The 18599-nt window shown below is 31.3% G+C and overlaps 1 protein-coding gene across 10 annotated transcripts in view; it reads right to left on the reverse strand.

Moving 5' to 3' along the window:
- The window catches only part of LOC126740396 (tight junction protein ZO-2), a 99011-nt gene that overhangs the window by 19868 nt on the left and 60544 nt on the right, over positions 1-18599 (reverse strand). For 6 of the 10 annotated variants that reach the window (XM_050446391.1, XM_050446394.1, XM_050446400.1 and 3 more), the window contains 13 exons: positions 13596-13759; positions 12999-13531; positions 12763-12888; positions 11441-11626; positions 11323-11389; positions 11112-11262; positions 10783-11056; positions 10562-10724; positions 10229-10419; positions 9945-10170; positions 7549-7726; positions 7162-7494; positions 3492-3716 (listed from right to left, as the gene is read on the reverse strand). In XM_050446391.1, coding sequence (XP_050302348.1) covers positions 3492-3716; positions 7162-7494; positions 7549-7726; positions 9945-10170; positions 10229-10419; positions 10562-10724; positions 10783-11056; positions 11112-11262; positions 11323-11389; positions 11441-11626; positions 12763-12888; positions 12999-13531; positions 13596-13759 — 2817 coding nt within the window. The remainder of the gene's footprint in view (positions 1-3491; positions 3717-7161; positions 7495-7548; positions 7727-9944; positions 10171-10228; positions 10420-10561; positions 10725-10782; positions 11057-11111; positions 11263-11322; positions 11390-11440; positions 11627-12762; positions 12889-12998; positions 13532-13595; positions 13760-18599) is intronic. The other 4 variants (XM_050446393.1, XM_050446392.1, XM_050446396.1 and 1 more) reach the window with 4 other exon arrangements.

Genomic DNA, 18599 nt, shown 5'->3' on the forward strand with positions numbered 1-18599 from the left:
TAAGTATTTCATGTATAATTTATTGTATTTTGACTTAAACAGTAGTATATAATAAACAAGATTATAACGCCTTAACTTGTTGATATTCACATTAATACTGTATGTAATCAAGCACTTAATCTACTGTGATTTATATGTAGAACTTTGAAAAATTTGGTTATATTGTTAAATTCTATGGCTTAGTATTCAGAAAAGTTTTCTAAAAATTTTTACTTTTAAAGTAATGATCATATACCACCAGAAGACCGAAAGCTTTTTCACATTAAATATAACTATTTTTTGAATCTCGGGACTTTCCATAATAAATGAATATATATTGTCATCGGGCTGATTATAAAATCTTTAATAACATGTTTGATTTTGCTTCTCAGTCCCAAAAAGAAATACACAGGATCAAATAAAATAAATTTGCTATTCTATATTTTGTACACATTACATCAATGGAAGTAAATGTACACAGTTACTTCAATGGAAGTAATGGTGTAAATTTTTTTATAAAATTATTTAAAATTCTAAAAATATATTAGTTTGTACCAATTCAAAATGAAAGTGACGTTGTTTCCTTTATACGGTTTCCTTTGTATTTCATATACATGGTTTTAATTTATTATATATATTATTAGGTATATATTTTTTTAATTCTTTGGAACACGATGATTCTATTTTTTGAATAGGCATATTTTGACATTAAATGTATATATACAAATGTCGCAAGAAAAGGTGAGGGAATTTTTTTTTCGTAAATAGGACCAGTTTTTATCTTGTCCTGAAGATGCTCTCTTCGTTAGCGAAATACGGGTTGAAAGTAAAATAAAGAGTTGGTTAGTGGTAAACTATTTTGTGCTTCAAATAGAACCTTCGGTATATTTTTGCATTCTAGGCAGACGTGGACCCATAGTGTAGCCCCCTAGGTCACATGACCTTAATCAATTGGAGCTTCTTTGGAATTATGTGAAAAATTACGTGCAGAAAAATCGCCTAACCTCAAACGCTTGATATACTCCAAGATCGTATTCGTAATATAATTAGGAATCTTTTTGTAAATACAGTTTAAAATGTGCTACAAAAATTTATCGATCGTCTGGGGTTTTGCAGAGCTACTAATATAAGCCACTTCCAGCATTTGATAAAAAAAATTTAAAGAATGTATAATTTATCAATTTATGTTGTAATAAAGTTTTACAATTTAAACGTTATTATTTCGTGAACAGTCAAAGATAATTATAGACCATTATAAATGCAAAAAGGAGGTTTAATTAAAAAAAAAAAATTCTGTCACACTTTGCGATATTGTCACTATTTATATATTTCACTCTTTTGTGCGATATTGAACATTTATATTTGATGTCAACATATGCCGGATCCAAAAATAAAATCGACGAGTCCGAGAATTAAAAAAAGAATTGAATTCTCTTTTGTTAAATTTATCCGTTATTAAATCATAACCCTTTATATTATTGTGTGATATACAATGTATCTATTTGAGGATTATAATAAAATTAAAGTAACTATCTTAAAGATTGTAGGTTTTAATTATATTTATAGGGTTTTTATATTTTCTTCTTATCACACCCTCAGCTCTTAAAAACTCAGTCTAAGTGCACCTGTACCATCTTCTAAGGTCTTTTAACTACGAGTTCTGATGTCTTTCAACAGATCTTTTGCCCTGAATCTTTCCTTCAATTATCAGCCTCAGTAATTCGTATTTTTCGCCTTTTATGATACGCCCTATGTATCTTTTTTTTCTCTTTATTGATGTTTAATCACCCTTTTGCCTTTTTCATTCTTCTTAATACCTCTTCGTTTGTAACTCAGTAAATCTATGAGATACGAAGCGTGCAGCGACATACATAAATTTAAAAAGCCTCAATTTTTGTCGCAGTTATTGGATCGAGAGTCCAGTTTTCATAACAGTACAGTAATGCACTAAAAATATAGCACCTGACTTGTTGAATAATTAAACTAGGATTTTGGACTTTGCCTTCTTATTTTGCGCCCCTCTGCATGTACTTTATCTGATCCTGTAGATTTTCTGTTTTTCTGAGTTGTTATTGCATGGATGACTTCGCTCTTTATAATAGTAGGTTCCTTCTATTATCATCCACTTCCGTGAGAGACTCGGCCGGTCATCATCAAACAGTTTCTCTAAGTAGTTCTTCCTTTTTTTGATTTTTCTTGGATCTCAGTTTATGACCTCTTTATTCGTATTTCTGAGGATTCCCACCTGCTTTTTTTCTCTCCATTCCTATCAGCTCTTTTAGCTTTTTGTGCACGTTGGAGAAATCATGTTTTTGCTGCAGTAGCTTAATTTTTCGGCATTTCTTGAACAGATACAACTTCTTTACTTTTCTAACTCGATCACTATTTTTTAACGTTCCTATTTATCTCCTTATACTTCAGCAGTATTTGTCTTTCCCCTTGTCTTTCCTTTTCTTCGTCATAAGTTTCAGAATTTCCTCTGTCATCTATTCCTTGCTCTTTCTGTTTTGCTTAATCCCAGTGTCCTGTTCCTGAACTTTCACTATGATATTCTATATTTCATCCCACGTATCCTTTGTGTCGAGTCTATGTTGTTAATCTTCTTCAAATTAAAAAATACAAATATTATTATTTTTTTAAGGTGTTGTATTTCACATTTGTGAAACGCTTTATTCTGAAGACCATACCAACCGGTTTGTGATCGCTACTGATATGTTTTTACTGATTTAACGTACTTTTTGATTTTGTCTGATTTTTTTATTAGATATTTTATTCTGGTTGTTTGCAATTGATATCCAGGTATATAAGCATCTGGGATGTTACTTAAATAAAGTATTGGAGATGAAAGGATTATACTCATTACATGCACTACAACCAACTTTAGCATTTAGATCTCCTATGATTCTGGTAACTTCAGTTTTTTAGTGAGTTTTAGCGATCATCAAATCCCATTTTGTTTTTCTTTTTTCATCTTATTCAAGTTCAAAAGACTTTTATTACCACTTAAACATTGTACATAGAAAATTACACTTTTTTTTATTACAAGAATTTACACAATGCTAAGAGTAATGCGGACTTAACTGCGATTATAAAAACAACCGATAACACATACACAAGTTAGCGCGCATGTGCTGCTCAGACCGTTAAAACATACCAACCTAATTACAACTAAAACAAAAATAAAGACTTTCCCAATTATAATTATTTATAAAATAAGTTATTAAACCTTAAAAACATATAAAAGCTAAAAACAAAAAAAATGTAGGGTAATAATTCACTATATCAATTACATTCATATAGGTACCATTTGTGCAATAGACAGAGAGGAGGAAGGGCACCAAAAAACACGAGCCGAGATTGGAAAACCAGGGCAACACGACGCAAAAATGAATACATATTTCAATGTATGTTATAAAATAACTGCTCTGTATACCTTCATAATACTATAAAATACCTACGCGTAAATAAACTATTTATATCCTTGTAATAGAAATAAAAAAAGTTTATTTTACCTGATATGGTGGTAAAGTATCACTAGCCCCACTATCTAACGGCATCACTACACTCGGATCCGAGCTCGCCTTGGTGAGTCTTCCAGGAGTGGGAAGTCCACCACTTCCCGAAGGAGATGTCGGCGGACCCGGACTGTGTTCCAAGTCGCTTTCGGGAGAACTCGCATAAGACAGACGTAGCGAAGACATGGGAAAGAGGAAGTCGTCGGAAAGAGACTCTTCCGGCTGTTGAGTAAGTTATGAGAACGTAAAGACATGCGTTATGAGAGTATTGTTTAATAATTGGTTAGATTTAAACACGAATGGTGTTAGATGGGGGCTTAAAATGCATGTTAAAATTGGCGGTTTATTTACTTAATTTTGTTAATATTTTATCACAATATTTAAGTTGTGAAATGAGGAATTGAGTTGCAATATTTTAAAGGTGCCAGTATGCTTAATGGAGTATGAAATAGTTCAAATTAGTAAATTCACTACCACTGGTCACCTGAATCAGACTTTTACAATTACAATTCTCACCTATTCTATTAAATATACTTTCATTACAATAAGAACCATGCTCACCAACGGAGATCTCAATTTGGAGTTGAAAAAACAAATAGTAAATTGGTACACCTACCCTGTATTCCCATACAAAGTTAAGAGCTGTACAGTTTCTAAGGTTATGGAGAAATGAATTGAGGCCTTTAAGATGTAGGTTTACAAGAGTCCTGAAGATACCTTGGACCAACCATATAAAAATAATGAAGTACTAACCGGAATGATGTGCCAACCACAACTCTTACTCACAATTAAAACACGAAAACTTGAATACCTAGTAGAAGAAAAGAGAGATCCGGGTCGAAGAAGAATTTCCTAGTTGGTAAGTCTCCGCAAATGGTATGATGCTACCTCCACTGTGCTGTTTAGATGTGCTATCAATCAAGTTCGATGTAGCCAACATTTGTAACCTATCGATTACATGAGAAGAACAAGTTCGATTATTAAAGTAATTTTTGAGTTATACTTATTTACGATTCTCAATGAATTCCAAGTTATATGGCAAATAGTTTGGAGAAAATGTTATTTACTAAGGTACATTTATTATAGTTCTTTACTTTAAGGATAAGATAGGATAAACACATAGTCAAGATCTACACCATTAAATTGCTTAAATCCTCAACGAAACAAAGAAGAAATTGAGACAGTCGAACTCACTGAATATACATTTTGTTGAGGATTTTGAAGAAGCATCAAGTGATTTCTCATTTTATAGGTAGAATCACGAGAATTGGAATGATTGGCTAAAGAACAAGATTTTTACGATATTTGGTTCTAATACGACGGGACTACTACATAAGACTTCGGAAGATATTCCCTGGGTGGCCGAGAAGATCCTGATCTAAGCTCTCTTAAGAACAAGATTCTTGAGCATTGTCCTGACGATTTGGAAGATCTCTATCAATCGCCGTCTTTCCGATTGATATATACATCAGTTTTTTCACTTACATTAGTTTTGGAGAACGTAATCTTGCTGATGTCAAACGTAAATGAAAAGAATTTGGTATAGTACTAGCTGATTTAAGTAGAATAATACATTTTTGTCGTAAGTTGTTATCAGCCTTATGGCTTCCCTACCAGGGTTCAAGTATTAAGAAGAGATTATTTTAAAGTATTAACGAGGGATCTCTTAAGACTTTATATACCTGGAAAGTAGTGCCAGTCAGGACTTTCAGGGTTATCTTAGACGCTTTATAGTTCGTCGGAAACTCTGTTATCCAGAGAGACTTTGAAGATATCTTCGCATGTACTAATACCGTTGATTGAGAATATGGGATATATTCAATTTCCCAAATATTCAATCAACGCTAATACCTACCTAGCAATGGTAGAGAATGTCATCTTGTTGATGTAATCGGTAAAACTTCGGAGATAATACTGAATTTGTACGTTTTTCTATTTTTTTTTAATAGCCCTACTATAGCCTGTAGATGTTGAACTACTCTTAATTTTTAGTTAAACAGAGAAATAAAAAAAATGAAGAAAACAAATCCGAAGAATTATATAGGATTGTTTGCTTTTTTTTTATATTTTCATTAAATTTCTAGTCACTGATTATTAACATTTGTGTATAGACATTTTATTTGGTAAATAGTAATAAGACTTTAGAAAAATTAGGTTAAGTTAAATTTTTCTGGTTCGAAGGTCAAAGACAACCCAGATACAGGGTGATAATTCTCGTTTTTAAGGAAATTCAGAATATGGTTTTGTTGCGCTAGAGGGCGCCACTAGCCACATTTTGATTTTTTTTTAATAGGCTTGGCATAATTTAATTTATTATTCAAAATATGCATTGCGCATACCATTTTGCTTAAAAAAGATATACTTAAAAAATCTCGCTACGACTACCCAACCCAACCCAACCCAACCCAACCGATATAATTTCGAGATATTTACGTTTAAAGTTTTTAACGCACACAAGATAAAATTTTATTTTCCTACTTCAGGTTAAAATACTTATTAAGTAGGCTGCTGACAAGATAAATTATTATAAATGTCATTATCACTGTCAGGGTTAATGTTCTTGTCAGTTACTTTGATGAGTGATTATATAAACTGAAAGTCACACATTTAGTAACGTTATCTTTTATGACGTTCTTATTGTTAGTGCTGTTAGTTATTGGTATTTATTGTTACTTGTTGCGTATAACGTAAAAGTCGAAAACCTTGGCCCGCATAAAGTCCAGACTTTAACCCATTAGATTTTTGCATATGGGGATACATGAAATGAAATGTTTATGAAAATACAACAGACATAAGAGAGCAATTAACACAATATAGGAGAGCAATTAATGGTATAAAACTGCTATTGAGTCATTTCAAAATGAGATAATCTTTTTTAGGATTGGGCGATATTTGTTGATAATTCGCTGGCAAATATTCATACTTTTTATTTTTTGTTTATCTTTTGTATTTTGTTATTCATTCGAAGTACAATAGAGTAGTTTAAATAGTCATTTTTGTTGAGTACATTGAAAACATGACATGTAAATATCTCGAAAAGGCTTAATCGTAGCGAAGTTTTTGAAGTATATCTTTTTTTAAGCAAAACTGTTTTCACAATGCATATTTTAAATAAAAAAAACTTAATTATAACAAGCCTAAAAAATTACGAAATTAAAAAAAAAAATGTTGCTGGGGGCGCTCTCTATGACAAAATTTAAAAAAAAAAATTATTTTTAAGATTTGCGATATAAGAAGCAACCCATATTTCAAATTTTGTTAAAAACAAAGAATAAATGCTAAATTTATGGCCAAAATTAAAAAAAAAATACATTAGGTTTATCACCCTTGATTGTATCTTGATTATCTTTGACTTTCGGACTAGGAAAATTTAACTTAACCTATTTTTTTTTCGAAAAGTATTTACTGTTAAATTATTTACTATTATTCATGAGACACTCTCTATATAAAATAGTTAAAGGTTTATATTTCAAAAGTGGCTTACTAAAAGTTAAATCTCCCCAAAAACCTCTTCACGAATAGTAGAAAACCTCCTTGAATCACTTGATTTATTAAAATTGATTAAAGCATTATTACATTCGTGGTAAATAGGCTCTTGCAAACAATCATTAATATTATTAATAGGCAAAGCCACACAATTACTATTCACACCAACACTTTTACTTGCATTTCTTTCATTATTATTCTGTTCTGGTTCGGGTGATTCCCGAGCCACTGCTCTTGAATAGTCCGGAACATAAAGGGAACATTCTCTGGATGGTGTCGGAGTAAATTCGTACCAAGAACTGTCACGATAAGTGGAACATTCGCGACATATACTAGATGAACGATCAGGAATGAATGGAGAAATATAAGCGGATGTTCTATGAATGAACTGGGGTGAACTATACATAGAAAGGGCTGATTTGCGGGTACGCGACGGTCGATGACGACCGGGAAGGGAATTTGTGGATTTCGGTTGAAGGAAAATCGAAGGGAAATAGATATCGGAGTAAATATCCTGCAAGAGAAACCCGTCACCATAATAATTTTAAAATAGAGAAAATCTACTTACTTTACTTTCCGACATCCATAAGGCGCCACTTTGTTGTTTATCGATAACTTCGCGAACTTTTCTATACCACGTGTCGGTATTGTCTGTTAAAGTTATTGTGGAGTTGAAAATGTGGCCCCAGACTTTATCCAGTTTTTGGCATTGTTCCAGGAGCTTTTTTGAGCTTTTGTGTGCGGTCCTACAAGACGAAGTATATATTGTTGTATTTATAGGGATTTTGTATATTTCCGTATGTTGTTAAAATGTGATGATTTTCGTTGAAATTTAGTTTGTTTTTAGAAAAGTTAAAACAATTTTAATAGAAATATATTATAAGCCTATACAGTGCATTAATGAAAGACCTTCTTTTTATGCAAGGTGAATAAGTTTTTTTCCTACAGGGAGGGTCATTGTAATATATGCACCCAAGTTTTTCCGAGTGAGCGAGATACAGAAAAACCTTAGAGGTCAAAATTGTTCAGGACAGAAAAGGACATGTATGTGTAGAGGTCGTTATTCACGATCAGAACAATTTTTTCAAACGGGATTCCCTATTATTTGTAGCGGTTTCGAAAAGAGCGGAAAATTTTGCGTTTAATGATATTTTAAGATTTCTCCACCTTAAGGTCAAATTACAAAAAGCTGTTTATTAATGTTTCTGTTCTAATTAAACATTTTAAAAATACTTTAGCGGGTGGATCAATCACAAAGTTTTAAATAAACTTAACCATCTTGACCTTGAGGTCATTTATCAAGGTCATTTTCAGGTTCAATGTTTCAGTCGACGCAAATCGTTCGTTGTTAAACAAAGTTTGTCTTGGAATCGCAGCACATGCTTCACAAATCCGATCTTGCATGTTGTCTCTCGTCGTGTGTCGTTATTAGGAAACAACATTCTTTAAATAACACCACAAATAAAAATCTGATGAGATCATACCAGGTAAGTTTGCGGGCCAGTCCACCAGGAGGTCCGGTTACTTCCTCGTTTAAACGAAGAATAAGTTTTGTACAAGAATTGTCTAGAAAGCAGTATTCTATCATTTGATCTTTTTCAAGGATATGATGTCAAAGTTTAAAACATAGTGAAATTTCCATTTTTTTCGAATTCGCTGCAAAAAATAGAGATTCCCATTTTAACAAATTACTCAGATTTTGGAAAACTACTTCAAGGCCAAAATGACCTCTACAGGTAAATAACACTTTTTGAATTAAACAGCTTTGGTCTTAAACATTTTTCTGTATCATATTTACTTTCGACTTTTCAATTTGGGTGCATATGTTAAAATGACCCACCCGATAAATTAACAGAAAATACAAATTGGTAAGACGTGGAAATTGATGGTGATAATTTCTAATTAGAAAATATTTAAAGCTTAAGATTAATTATCTCATTTTATTAGTCTTTTTTCTATGCGAATCATAATATATTGAAACTTTGACAAGAAATAATGATTTCTCTCAAGTGTTTCATTTTACAGTAAATCTTTTTCTTTACTTAACTTATTTGTTTTGAATTTGTTCTAATTTTTAAGCTCTTTATAAAAATTCAATTTCAGAACCTTAATCCCAGTAACCTTCCATAAATGAAAGTAATTATACATTCTATGATCTTTATTTTTTTAAGTTGTATCAAAAAATGCCTACGAAAGTATATAAATTGCTAATATTGTTATCGATAAATATTTCAAGATTTAACTTTTTGCTGGAGATAATAGATTTTAAGATAATTGACCTAGAGGGACTTGACTTTATCTTAGGCTTGAACAAAATAACGTTTTTTAGGAATATCTGAGTGGCATCAAAAAAGTCCGAATTGTGCTCTAAAAAATAGTATTTACATGATTTTTCAGATATTAGGCCTATATAGAGCTAAATCTCACTAACTTTTGAAAGAGTCGCATAATGAACTATAACAGTAAACTATGTGAATCCCGTAGGATTGAATGTTAAGAATATCATAACATAAGGTCCTACATTTAAAATTACTTAGGGGGTAAGTAATATTAAAAATTGTTGCCAAGTATCAACGTCATACATGTCTTGAAAATAGATGATTGCAATTTTTTATATGATTTATCTCTGCGGTTGTCAAAGTTTAAACAATTGGCCTCCTTTCAAAATTTAATATTATACACTGTTCCGAGAGTTGCCTACCTTACATCGCAGAGCTTATAGGCAACCACATTGAATTCAAAATTTATTATTATACATTGTACCAAGAGTTGTCTTCTTTCATGGCAGAGTTTATAGTCAACGCTCTTGACTTATTTAATAATAATATAATTTTTCATAAGGCTTGTCCAGTTGGAAAAGCTTTACGTTACTTTAATGGCACTTGTCAACATGTCAATAATTTTTAAAGTTAGTAATTTATATGGAAATACCTGCTATATTATTTATTATGATTAAAATCTTACTTTGGTAAGCCGGTCCTCAACTGCTTGACAATCATCTTAGTTTCAGCCTTGAAAAACACCACAATCGGATACATTTGAGCATAGTTGAGTCGTTCAACTGCATTTGGAGTAATATCTAGTAAAGCATGCTTTCCAGTCGATATTACGTCCCTTATAGCCGATAACCTTATAATATTTGACGAAGATTTTTGAGACTTTGAGTTTTCATCGTTAGAAACATCCAGCTCTACAAAAAAAATTATTTCCATATTATTATGATTGAAGCAGATTTATTAAACACTTACGTGGTGAGACAAATTTATCTGGGAAGTCCTTAAGTAGTTTATCTCTAGCCACGTCTGCAATCGGTCCGAATAAGATCACTGGTCTGGTAAAACCTGGATGCTTCAACAAAACTCTTTCATAGGCTGGGAATTTGGATATGGTGTCGGAGAATAGGATATCGTCCCAGTGTTCTTTGCCCAAACTGAAAAACCTAAACTGGATCAGTAAAATACCAAAAAGGGACTAAAAAAGAGTTAAAACGGATACATCACTAATCTATTTTTCCTATAAGTACCAATTAAAATCTGTTTAAAACATCTCTGGATATAGACTAATTAATTTAAGCAATTTACCTCTTGGACCTCCTATTCGAACTCCTCCTCCTCTTAAAGAAACTTCCTCGAGATTCGTTTGCCGACATTTCCTTTTTGGTAGCATTAAACTGCGCCGTAGCTAGCTCCTCTGCCCTTGCTTTATTTGGAATAATTCCCTTTTGCACCTCCTGATTGTTTCGACCTAATTAATATTTTTCTTATATATGATTTTCCTGATGGAAAAAATGCCATTGTCTCACCTATTCTAAACACTTGCCAACACCCGACCACCCCATTGTATAAGGTGTCAATGACATGGAAAATGTCCCCGGATCTAAAGGACATTTCACCTTTGGCGGGGTTGTCGTAGTGAAAGTGAGTTTTTATGTAAAAACTGTCTCCTTTTTGAGAAGCAACGATGCTGTCATACTCCTCCTTACAAAACTGCACAATTAACTCGATCCGATCCTGTAAACTTAATAGAAACAACACCGCTTCCTCCCTAGTAACCCCTGTCATATCCATGTCATTCACCTACAAAACAAAAATGTTTAGGAGTATATTTATTAACATTTAAATTTAAAATTACTTTAAGTATTTTATCTCCTGGTTGTAGTCCTTGTAAGGAAGCGGGACTTCCTGGTTGGACTGCGGTGACAAAGATACCGGCGTGGTTGCCTCCAGTTAATCTGATTCCTACTGATCCTTCTTTGTGGAATGTGATAAACCTCGCGTCAGGACTAAAGCATAAAGTAAAAACGATGAATTAAAAAAATATGTTAAACAAGGGTGAAACTCACATAGGTTGTTTGGTTTTTGGAATAATAGGATCATCTTCATATAGCTGTCTTCTAGAACTATAGTAATCTGAAAGCAACAATATTAATAAATGTGGAAATCATGTAAAAAATGCCGTACCTTCTGCTCTAGGAGGTGGTGGTCTTGGTGGTTCATCTCTACTCTTCGCCCTATCATAACCCTGTAAGCTATTGCTGTTCCTCGTATCCAGTTGATTTAGATTTGCTTCAGATAAAGGCCCTCTAGATCGTCCTCGAGGAGCCAAGTTTGATTTTTCGTCATTTAGAGAGTTAGGTCCACTTAATGCTACGAAAGAAAAAATCAATTAAAAGAGGATCATTCTTATTCTTTGAGTTGAACAATTAAGTAGACACTTAGCAGAACACGCCTCAGATAACCAAATAGTTATTAGAGATGATCGAGTTATTTGATAGTGCTTAAATTTTGTGGTATTGTGACATATTTCTGTACATTTTTAGTATTTCTTCCCTTGAATCTATATTGACTTTGATTGATACTAGTTTTAAGAATAATAACCTGTTATTGGACTTGTTATGGAGTCTAATTATTAAATAATTCATAAAAAGTTAAATTGTATTCTATTTCAAGATAACAAAATATTTAATACCAGACCAGTATGATGCTGCGACCATGGTATATACATTTTTATTTAAATATGAAATTCCTAGCATAGAAAACAATTAAATCTAAAATAAGTACTTAGAGAAGTACCAACTAAGCTGGTACAAAATACCAAACGCGAAATAGAGTGGGTATCATTTGCAAATACATCTAGACTTTGGGAAGAGAACTCATGCTTTATGTATAAAGTTCGTGTAATATGTCTAGGAAGAATTAAACGTCATTGCATTTCCAAATCTCACTAAATAATTTGATGAAGATTATGTTTGTCTAAAATGTAAAGAGGAAAGTGACGATATAGTGAAGACCTGGAAAATAAGGAAGATAATATTACAGAATATTTTAGAAGATGTACAATAAGAGAAAAAAGAGAATTAGAGAGAATAATAATGAAAACAAAATTTTAACAAACTTACTTAACCAAGTTAAGATAAGGATGGAAATTGTCAATGGGTAAACTTTAAAAAAAACATTAGGCAATAAAACTGTAGAGAATGAAAAAGATAAAGTGTTAAATACTAAGTATGATAAGAAACTTGTACCAAAGAAAAAGTAGATGATAAAAATTATCAAGAGCCAATACGCAAGAGAAAGAACAAACATTAAGAAATAAAGAGAAGAACTATTTTAAAACTACTAATTATGTACTTCTTATGTAAAAACGTCTATTCCAGCTTAAGGTTTATCAGATATGCAGTAAAAAGATTGAGGGTAATCGGTTTTAATTTAAAATCGGAATTTTTTAAGTGTATAAGTGGTATGATATACTAAGTTTACTTTATTGAAAAAATCTTACTAACCAGCTATCGGATCAGCTTTTTCATCGTAAGAATTGTTTTGAGTATGGTTGGAACTCCTGGTAGGTGGTTGAACATATAAATTCTGATTGGAGTAACTCTGGTTCGGGGAAGTCAGGAAATCATCACCTAAATTCACAATTTAATAATTTCCAAGCAAGTCAACACTTCTACGACAAAAATCTACTTTCTATGGCATCACACTATTAGTCAGCTACAATACTCCAAACACCAATTACCTTTATAAAAATTATTGACAGCACCTGTAGTACTTATAGAACTCTGAGCCTGATGTGAAATATTCGACGGCCCTACATATTCCCTCGATGCCACCGTGAGATGCAATTTGTCCTTGCAACTATCGATGATCTTCTTCGCTTCCTTTAATGACATCAGATCGTTACAGTTGGTATTGTTGATCTTGGTGACAAAGCTGCCTAAGTCTAACGATTGATTGGTATTAATCAACTGATCACGAGCTTTTGAAGAGATTTCCTTAATGAACAGCTTACAGCCCAACACCACTCCAAAATCCTCTTTTTTGGAGTTCTTAGTCAAAATTATTTTGGTGGTTGTGGGAGGATTGATTCCTAAGGCGGCCAATGGAGGAGGTCCGCTATAAGAGGAGCTGTGAGCATGCGACAGTTGCAATGCTCGCCTTTTAACCACCAAGGTGACGGTGTCGCCACTGTCGCGTAACACTTGGACCGCTGTGGCGTAATCCACATTTTGTAAAGAGATTCCGTTGACAGAAATGATCCTGTCATTTACCCTAGTTAATGAAAAGTTTTTTAGTTTTATTTAATTATATCGTAATTTCTTTAGTAGATTCTTACTGTAGCAATCTCTCAGCTGGTCCAGCAGCCAAAACATCGCTGACAGCAATACTTGGATCACCGGAGGCAAAATGCGGATTGTCTCTTCCGCCAGACACCGCAATCCCGAAACCGAATCCGGGAACTCTGGTGACGCAGATCTGCTTGTAATCCCATCCTCTTTCCTGAAACAAAAAAGCAAACATAAAATCCTTTCGAAATATTCCTTAAAGATGGTCATTCTCCTCTTGAAAATGCAGAAATAGCAGAAGAAGAGAAGGCGAAGAAGAATCGTCAAGGTCGAAACTAGAAGCGGCACGACAGGATTTTTAATTCGACCCATGCCACCGGTTTGTTCAGCACGTGGTTTCTACCATTTAAATCTGTTTTGGTCGCGTTCAGTTTAGGTTCGTTTAATTTTCACTTTTCATGGTAATTAAGGCAATTACGGTGTTTTTGTTTAAGACTATTCGAATTAACTTTGATATAGTATAAGCGAGTTTTTAAGTTGTTATTAGTATCAGGTCAAAGCTCTTTTGTTGTCACTTTTCATTAGCTAAAATCAAGGTTATACGCCCACACAAAGGGTCATTATGGAACAATATTCTTTGTTTAAATCGTATAATATTTCAACGGATATGTGATTGTATTGATTAATTTATTTAGTATTTAGTTGACCAACCGAAGCATTTAGTTAATTGAGTTGGTAAAGCAAATATCAATAATCAAGGAAGAAGAAAACAATATTTAACTTTTTTTAAATATTGCTTTATTATTTTAACATACGAAAAATGACAGAATATAGTTAAATAATTAAAATTAGTCTAAAAGACAGAAAAGTAAATCACGTAAATAGATTAAAACATTTTTATATTATACATATTACAATAAAGTTCTAAAAGATGCATAGTTACGTTAAGCGTAACCAAATTGACTATATGTTAGTTAATACTATTCAGAAACTGCTTTAATTTAGTTAAAACTTAGCATGGGGCGGACATTGAATCAGATCATATACGTCTAGTAGGAGTAATAAGAGTGAAACTAAAGATTATTAAAAAGAAAATGATTTCTTATTACAACAACCTTTAATAAACCAAAAAGCAAACGAATACGTTACCGCAAAGAAACTTAAAAGGGGTGAATGACGTGCATGTGACGTGAATTCGCAAATATAATATATTTAACAAGAAAGAACTTTCAAAAATAGAGATGAAAACCAAAAGGAAATCTTGGATGATCAGTGAAATTTTAAACAGAAAAAAACACATAAAAGTAAGAAAGAGTAAAAAAAAATTTTTTAACTAAATACCTTTCAAAATGACTAGCAACTGTGAAGTGAAAAAAAAAATTTTTTCAGATATTGGAATGATCATACAAAATCACTACAAAGACAAAAATTTGCGATATAAAAATATTTTATTACATCGAAGGAATAAGGAAAGACATAAAATTTTAAAAATGTCTGATCAGAAAATATTTACGTCGCATTTTATACGTAAATGGAAAAAGTTTTGTTTTTCTACTTTTCTGTTTAATAAAGAAAATATTTTTTTCATTTACCATCTTTTATTAACTCAAAGACCTTTTAATGACTGTCCACATAAATATTTCATATCATGCACACCGATAAGTGAGAAAAAATAATGAATTTTTGATGAAGTTGGAATGACTATTTAAACTCATTACCAAGACAAACAAATTCAAAACAAAAAAGTTCTAAGAAAACAAATATCTATGTTGGTTTAGGGAAATTTCTGCTATGATAAATGTTTTATCGCATGAAATAAGAAAAAAATTAATCATAATTTGAATTAATATTTTAATATGGATTAAATATCAAATCCATTACTGGACAGTTAACCAAATACTAGTTTTTCCTCTAAATATACTTGAAATTGCCACAAAATATTTATTTACACAAATTATTTAGTATATTAATTTTAATAGAAATTTGCTAAATAAAGTTAATTAAATTTATCTTAGAACAATTTTCTAGAATTAGTTTCATCTTAAATAAATCGTTAAATAATAAATGGTTAAAGGGGTATATAACAAAAATATTACCTAAATGAAATCAGCTAAACTTAATAAACCGGACATAAGAGATAAGATATTTTTAAAAGGAAGTTGAGTATTGTATATTCATACTATTAGCAAAAATATTGCATATTGCAGTATGAATAGCAAGTATAAAAACATTGATTTGAATTTCAATTTAAGCTCAAGAACGGATAGAGGTGGCACCCGATATATAATTTACAAAATCAATCAATCAAATCGAATTAAGGTCATAATATTTAGGATTAATTCAACTTAAGTCAATCATAAGAGAGTTTTACCTTATTAGCCACAATTATGTTATTTATACAAACGTAAGCAGAGGGAGCATAGTCATAAAAAGATCACACTAGATATAAACTTTAAAATAGTCCTTATACCAGTATTACCTTGAAAATCTCTTTAAAAAAAATCCTTAGGAAATAATTAATAAAAACCTTGTAGCCAGAAAGAAATATACATACATGCCCAATGAAGGCAAAAGAAATAAATTATTCGATTTATTTGGTTATTTTGTTAAAACACACATGCCTTTTATGTCTGCTCCACATCAAAGTCATATAACAGCTGCTAGTGCGGATCACGTTTCAAATCGTAATACGACCCTTTCGGCTTAAATTATTATAAGTGAAGTCCGGTTTTTCACGCCCATATTGAAAAGCCGACCATCATTTCAAGTAGCACACCAACAAAATGAGAATAATTAATAAAAGATAAACGAGCGGTTTGCATGGTATCTGAGCAATTGCTAAGCTATTTACAGGCTATTACCCCATCAGGATGAAGTGGTTTTTATGATTTTCCTATTATGAGAAGGAATGCATATTTAAACAGTTAATCCTGTTAATTATATTATAATTAAGTTATTTTTTCCGGTTTTAAATTAGATGTGTAATTTGTAACACGCAGTACAAGAGGATTGAATTTTCTTGAAGTTATATTAACAAATTACCCGTATCAGTTGGGCGCCCAAATAGTTTATCATGGCAACAATTAAAATTTTAAAAAAATCTTGACCTTTTAAAAATATCAATATCTTTTATACGCATAAACCTCAGTACAATACAGTTATAAGTTATTATTATGTTCGCATGAATACAAACAGAAAGACACCAAGGTTAGATAATTCGACCCATTTTCTCTATAGGCAATTAATTATAGAATGTTAATTATGACTATATACAGGGTGAGTGAAATTTCAAATTTAGTGTTGGGATTTTGGAAAAAAGGAGATATAAAGTTTTAATAATTTAATGACAATAAAGAGCTTCTTCACTTTTTTCTATTATTTTGAAGTGATTTTATATTCCAGCCATTTTTTAAAGAAATCTATTTTTTACGGTTCATTTCAGACCTATGGAATAATGGAATTAGGTTCTTATATGAATACTATTTATGAATATATATTATATTTATATTATCATCAGCTCGTTTTCATAGTCTATTTTGATATATAATAGATATGTACTATTTGTTGTATCACAAGAGTAAATTTTGATTTATTAAGCAAGTACAAAAATGTCTCCTGGTAGTAAGTGTATTTTTTCAGAAGCAACGTTGGTCTTTAAATTTGAAATTCACAACAGATTTAGTTAGATGAAGAGAAATAAGAAGTAGATAGATATTTTTAAGTAAAATTAACACCTGAACAAAAAAAACTAGAAAATGTTGGTTTTTTTTCAGATGATCAAAGTTTCCAGATTTAACAATTTAAACAACCTAAAACTACTCAACATGCGCCTAGTTTAACTAATCCTGCATCCAATATCTTATAAAGCTTCACCACTCTGTATACTTCTCGCAATGGTTACGAGGTTATAACGGATAAAATGCTCTTCTGATATTAACAATGAAGTTTATTTCTCATTCGAGAATGTTTCTGTTTTCCAGACGTGCATATTAAAAATGCACGTAATTAGCAAAAAGAATCTCTTCTAATACCGGAAATGCTTTGAATAACTTTATTGTTCCCGCGCTGAGAAACCACCAGACGATTAAAATAACTAAAATGTGCATTTGTTCATTAAAACTACGAACTCGCCTAGGCCGTATACATAATTAAAATTCCCAGCGAATTTATTAATGGCTCGTTAGCTCGTCTTTTTGTTCTCTTTAATATGCGTATACATATTAATCACAATGGTTTTTGTTTTTTTATCTGAGAACTGGACATTTTTAACATTATGTACGTTATTGTGAAAATAAAGCAAGAAATGTCTGGTTTTCTTTCACCTCACGATGGGCGCCCAAAAAACACAATATTGCTGCCTAAAGACACATTTAAAGAAAATTAATAAAAATTTAATGTTGCTTTCCCTCAATTAAGTTTTCATATAATTCATTAATAAATATTAACACAGTTAATATTTCATGCTAGTACCGTTAAAATACTGATTTTATGAAAAAATTTCAATAATTATTAGGACGTGATATTAATTTTAATAAGAAAATCATTGCCAATCGCTTTTAAATTGAAATCGCTATTAATTAGTGTTGTAAATTGGAAGTTTTAGTAGATAGGAAAATGTCTAAAATTATCTAGCAGAAACCAGCTTCCTCTAGGGATTACTGGTCCAGTAATAATAAATGATTGGACAAGCTTGGGAAGGCAATTTAATTTAGGATTTAATTACGTCTATTGATTTTATTGTATTACACATCTTAAAAATCTAGTTTTTTTTTTCTTAAATGAGATATTAATTTGTTATCGATTCTCCTTTTAAGTAAAACATTATAGGTATCTATTTTACATACAAAAACATATATATTTATTTTACGGACAAGACAAAAGTTAAATAAGAATGATTATAATAAGGCTTTAACTACGAACTACCATAAAAAAAAGAATTACAAAAAAAAATTTTAATTTGATAAATTGTTTTTTAATTTATTTTTTAAAATTTAGTCATTTATTTATTTTTTGGAATTTATATCTAAACAGACATAAAAACATTCGTCAAAAAT

Source organism: Anthonomus grandis, chromosome 9, assembly GCF_022605725.1.
Source record: "Anthonomus grandis grandis chromosome 9, icAntGran1.3, whole genome shotgun sequence".
NCBI lineage: Eukaryota > Metazoa > Arthropoda > Insecta > Coleoptera > Curculionidae > Anthonomus > Anthonomus grandis.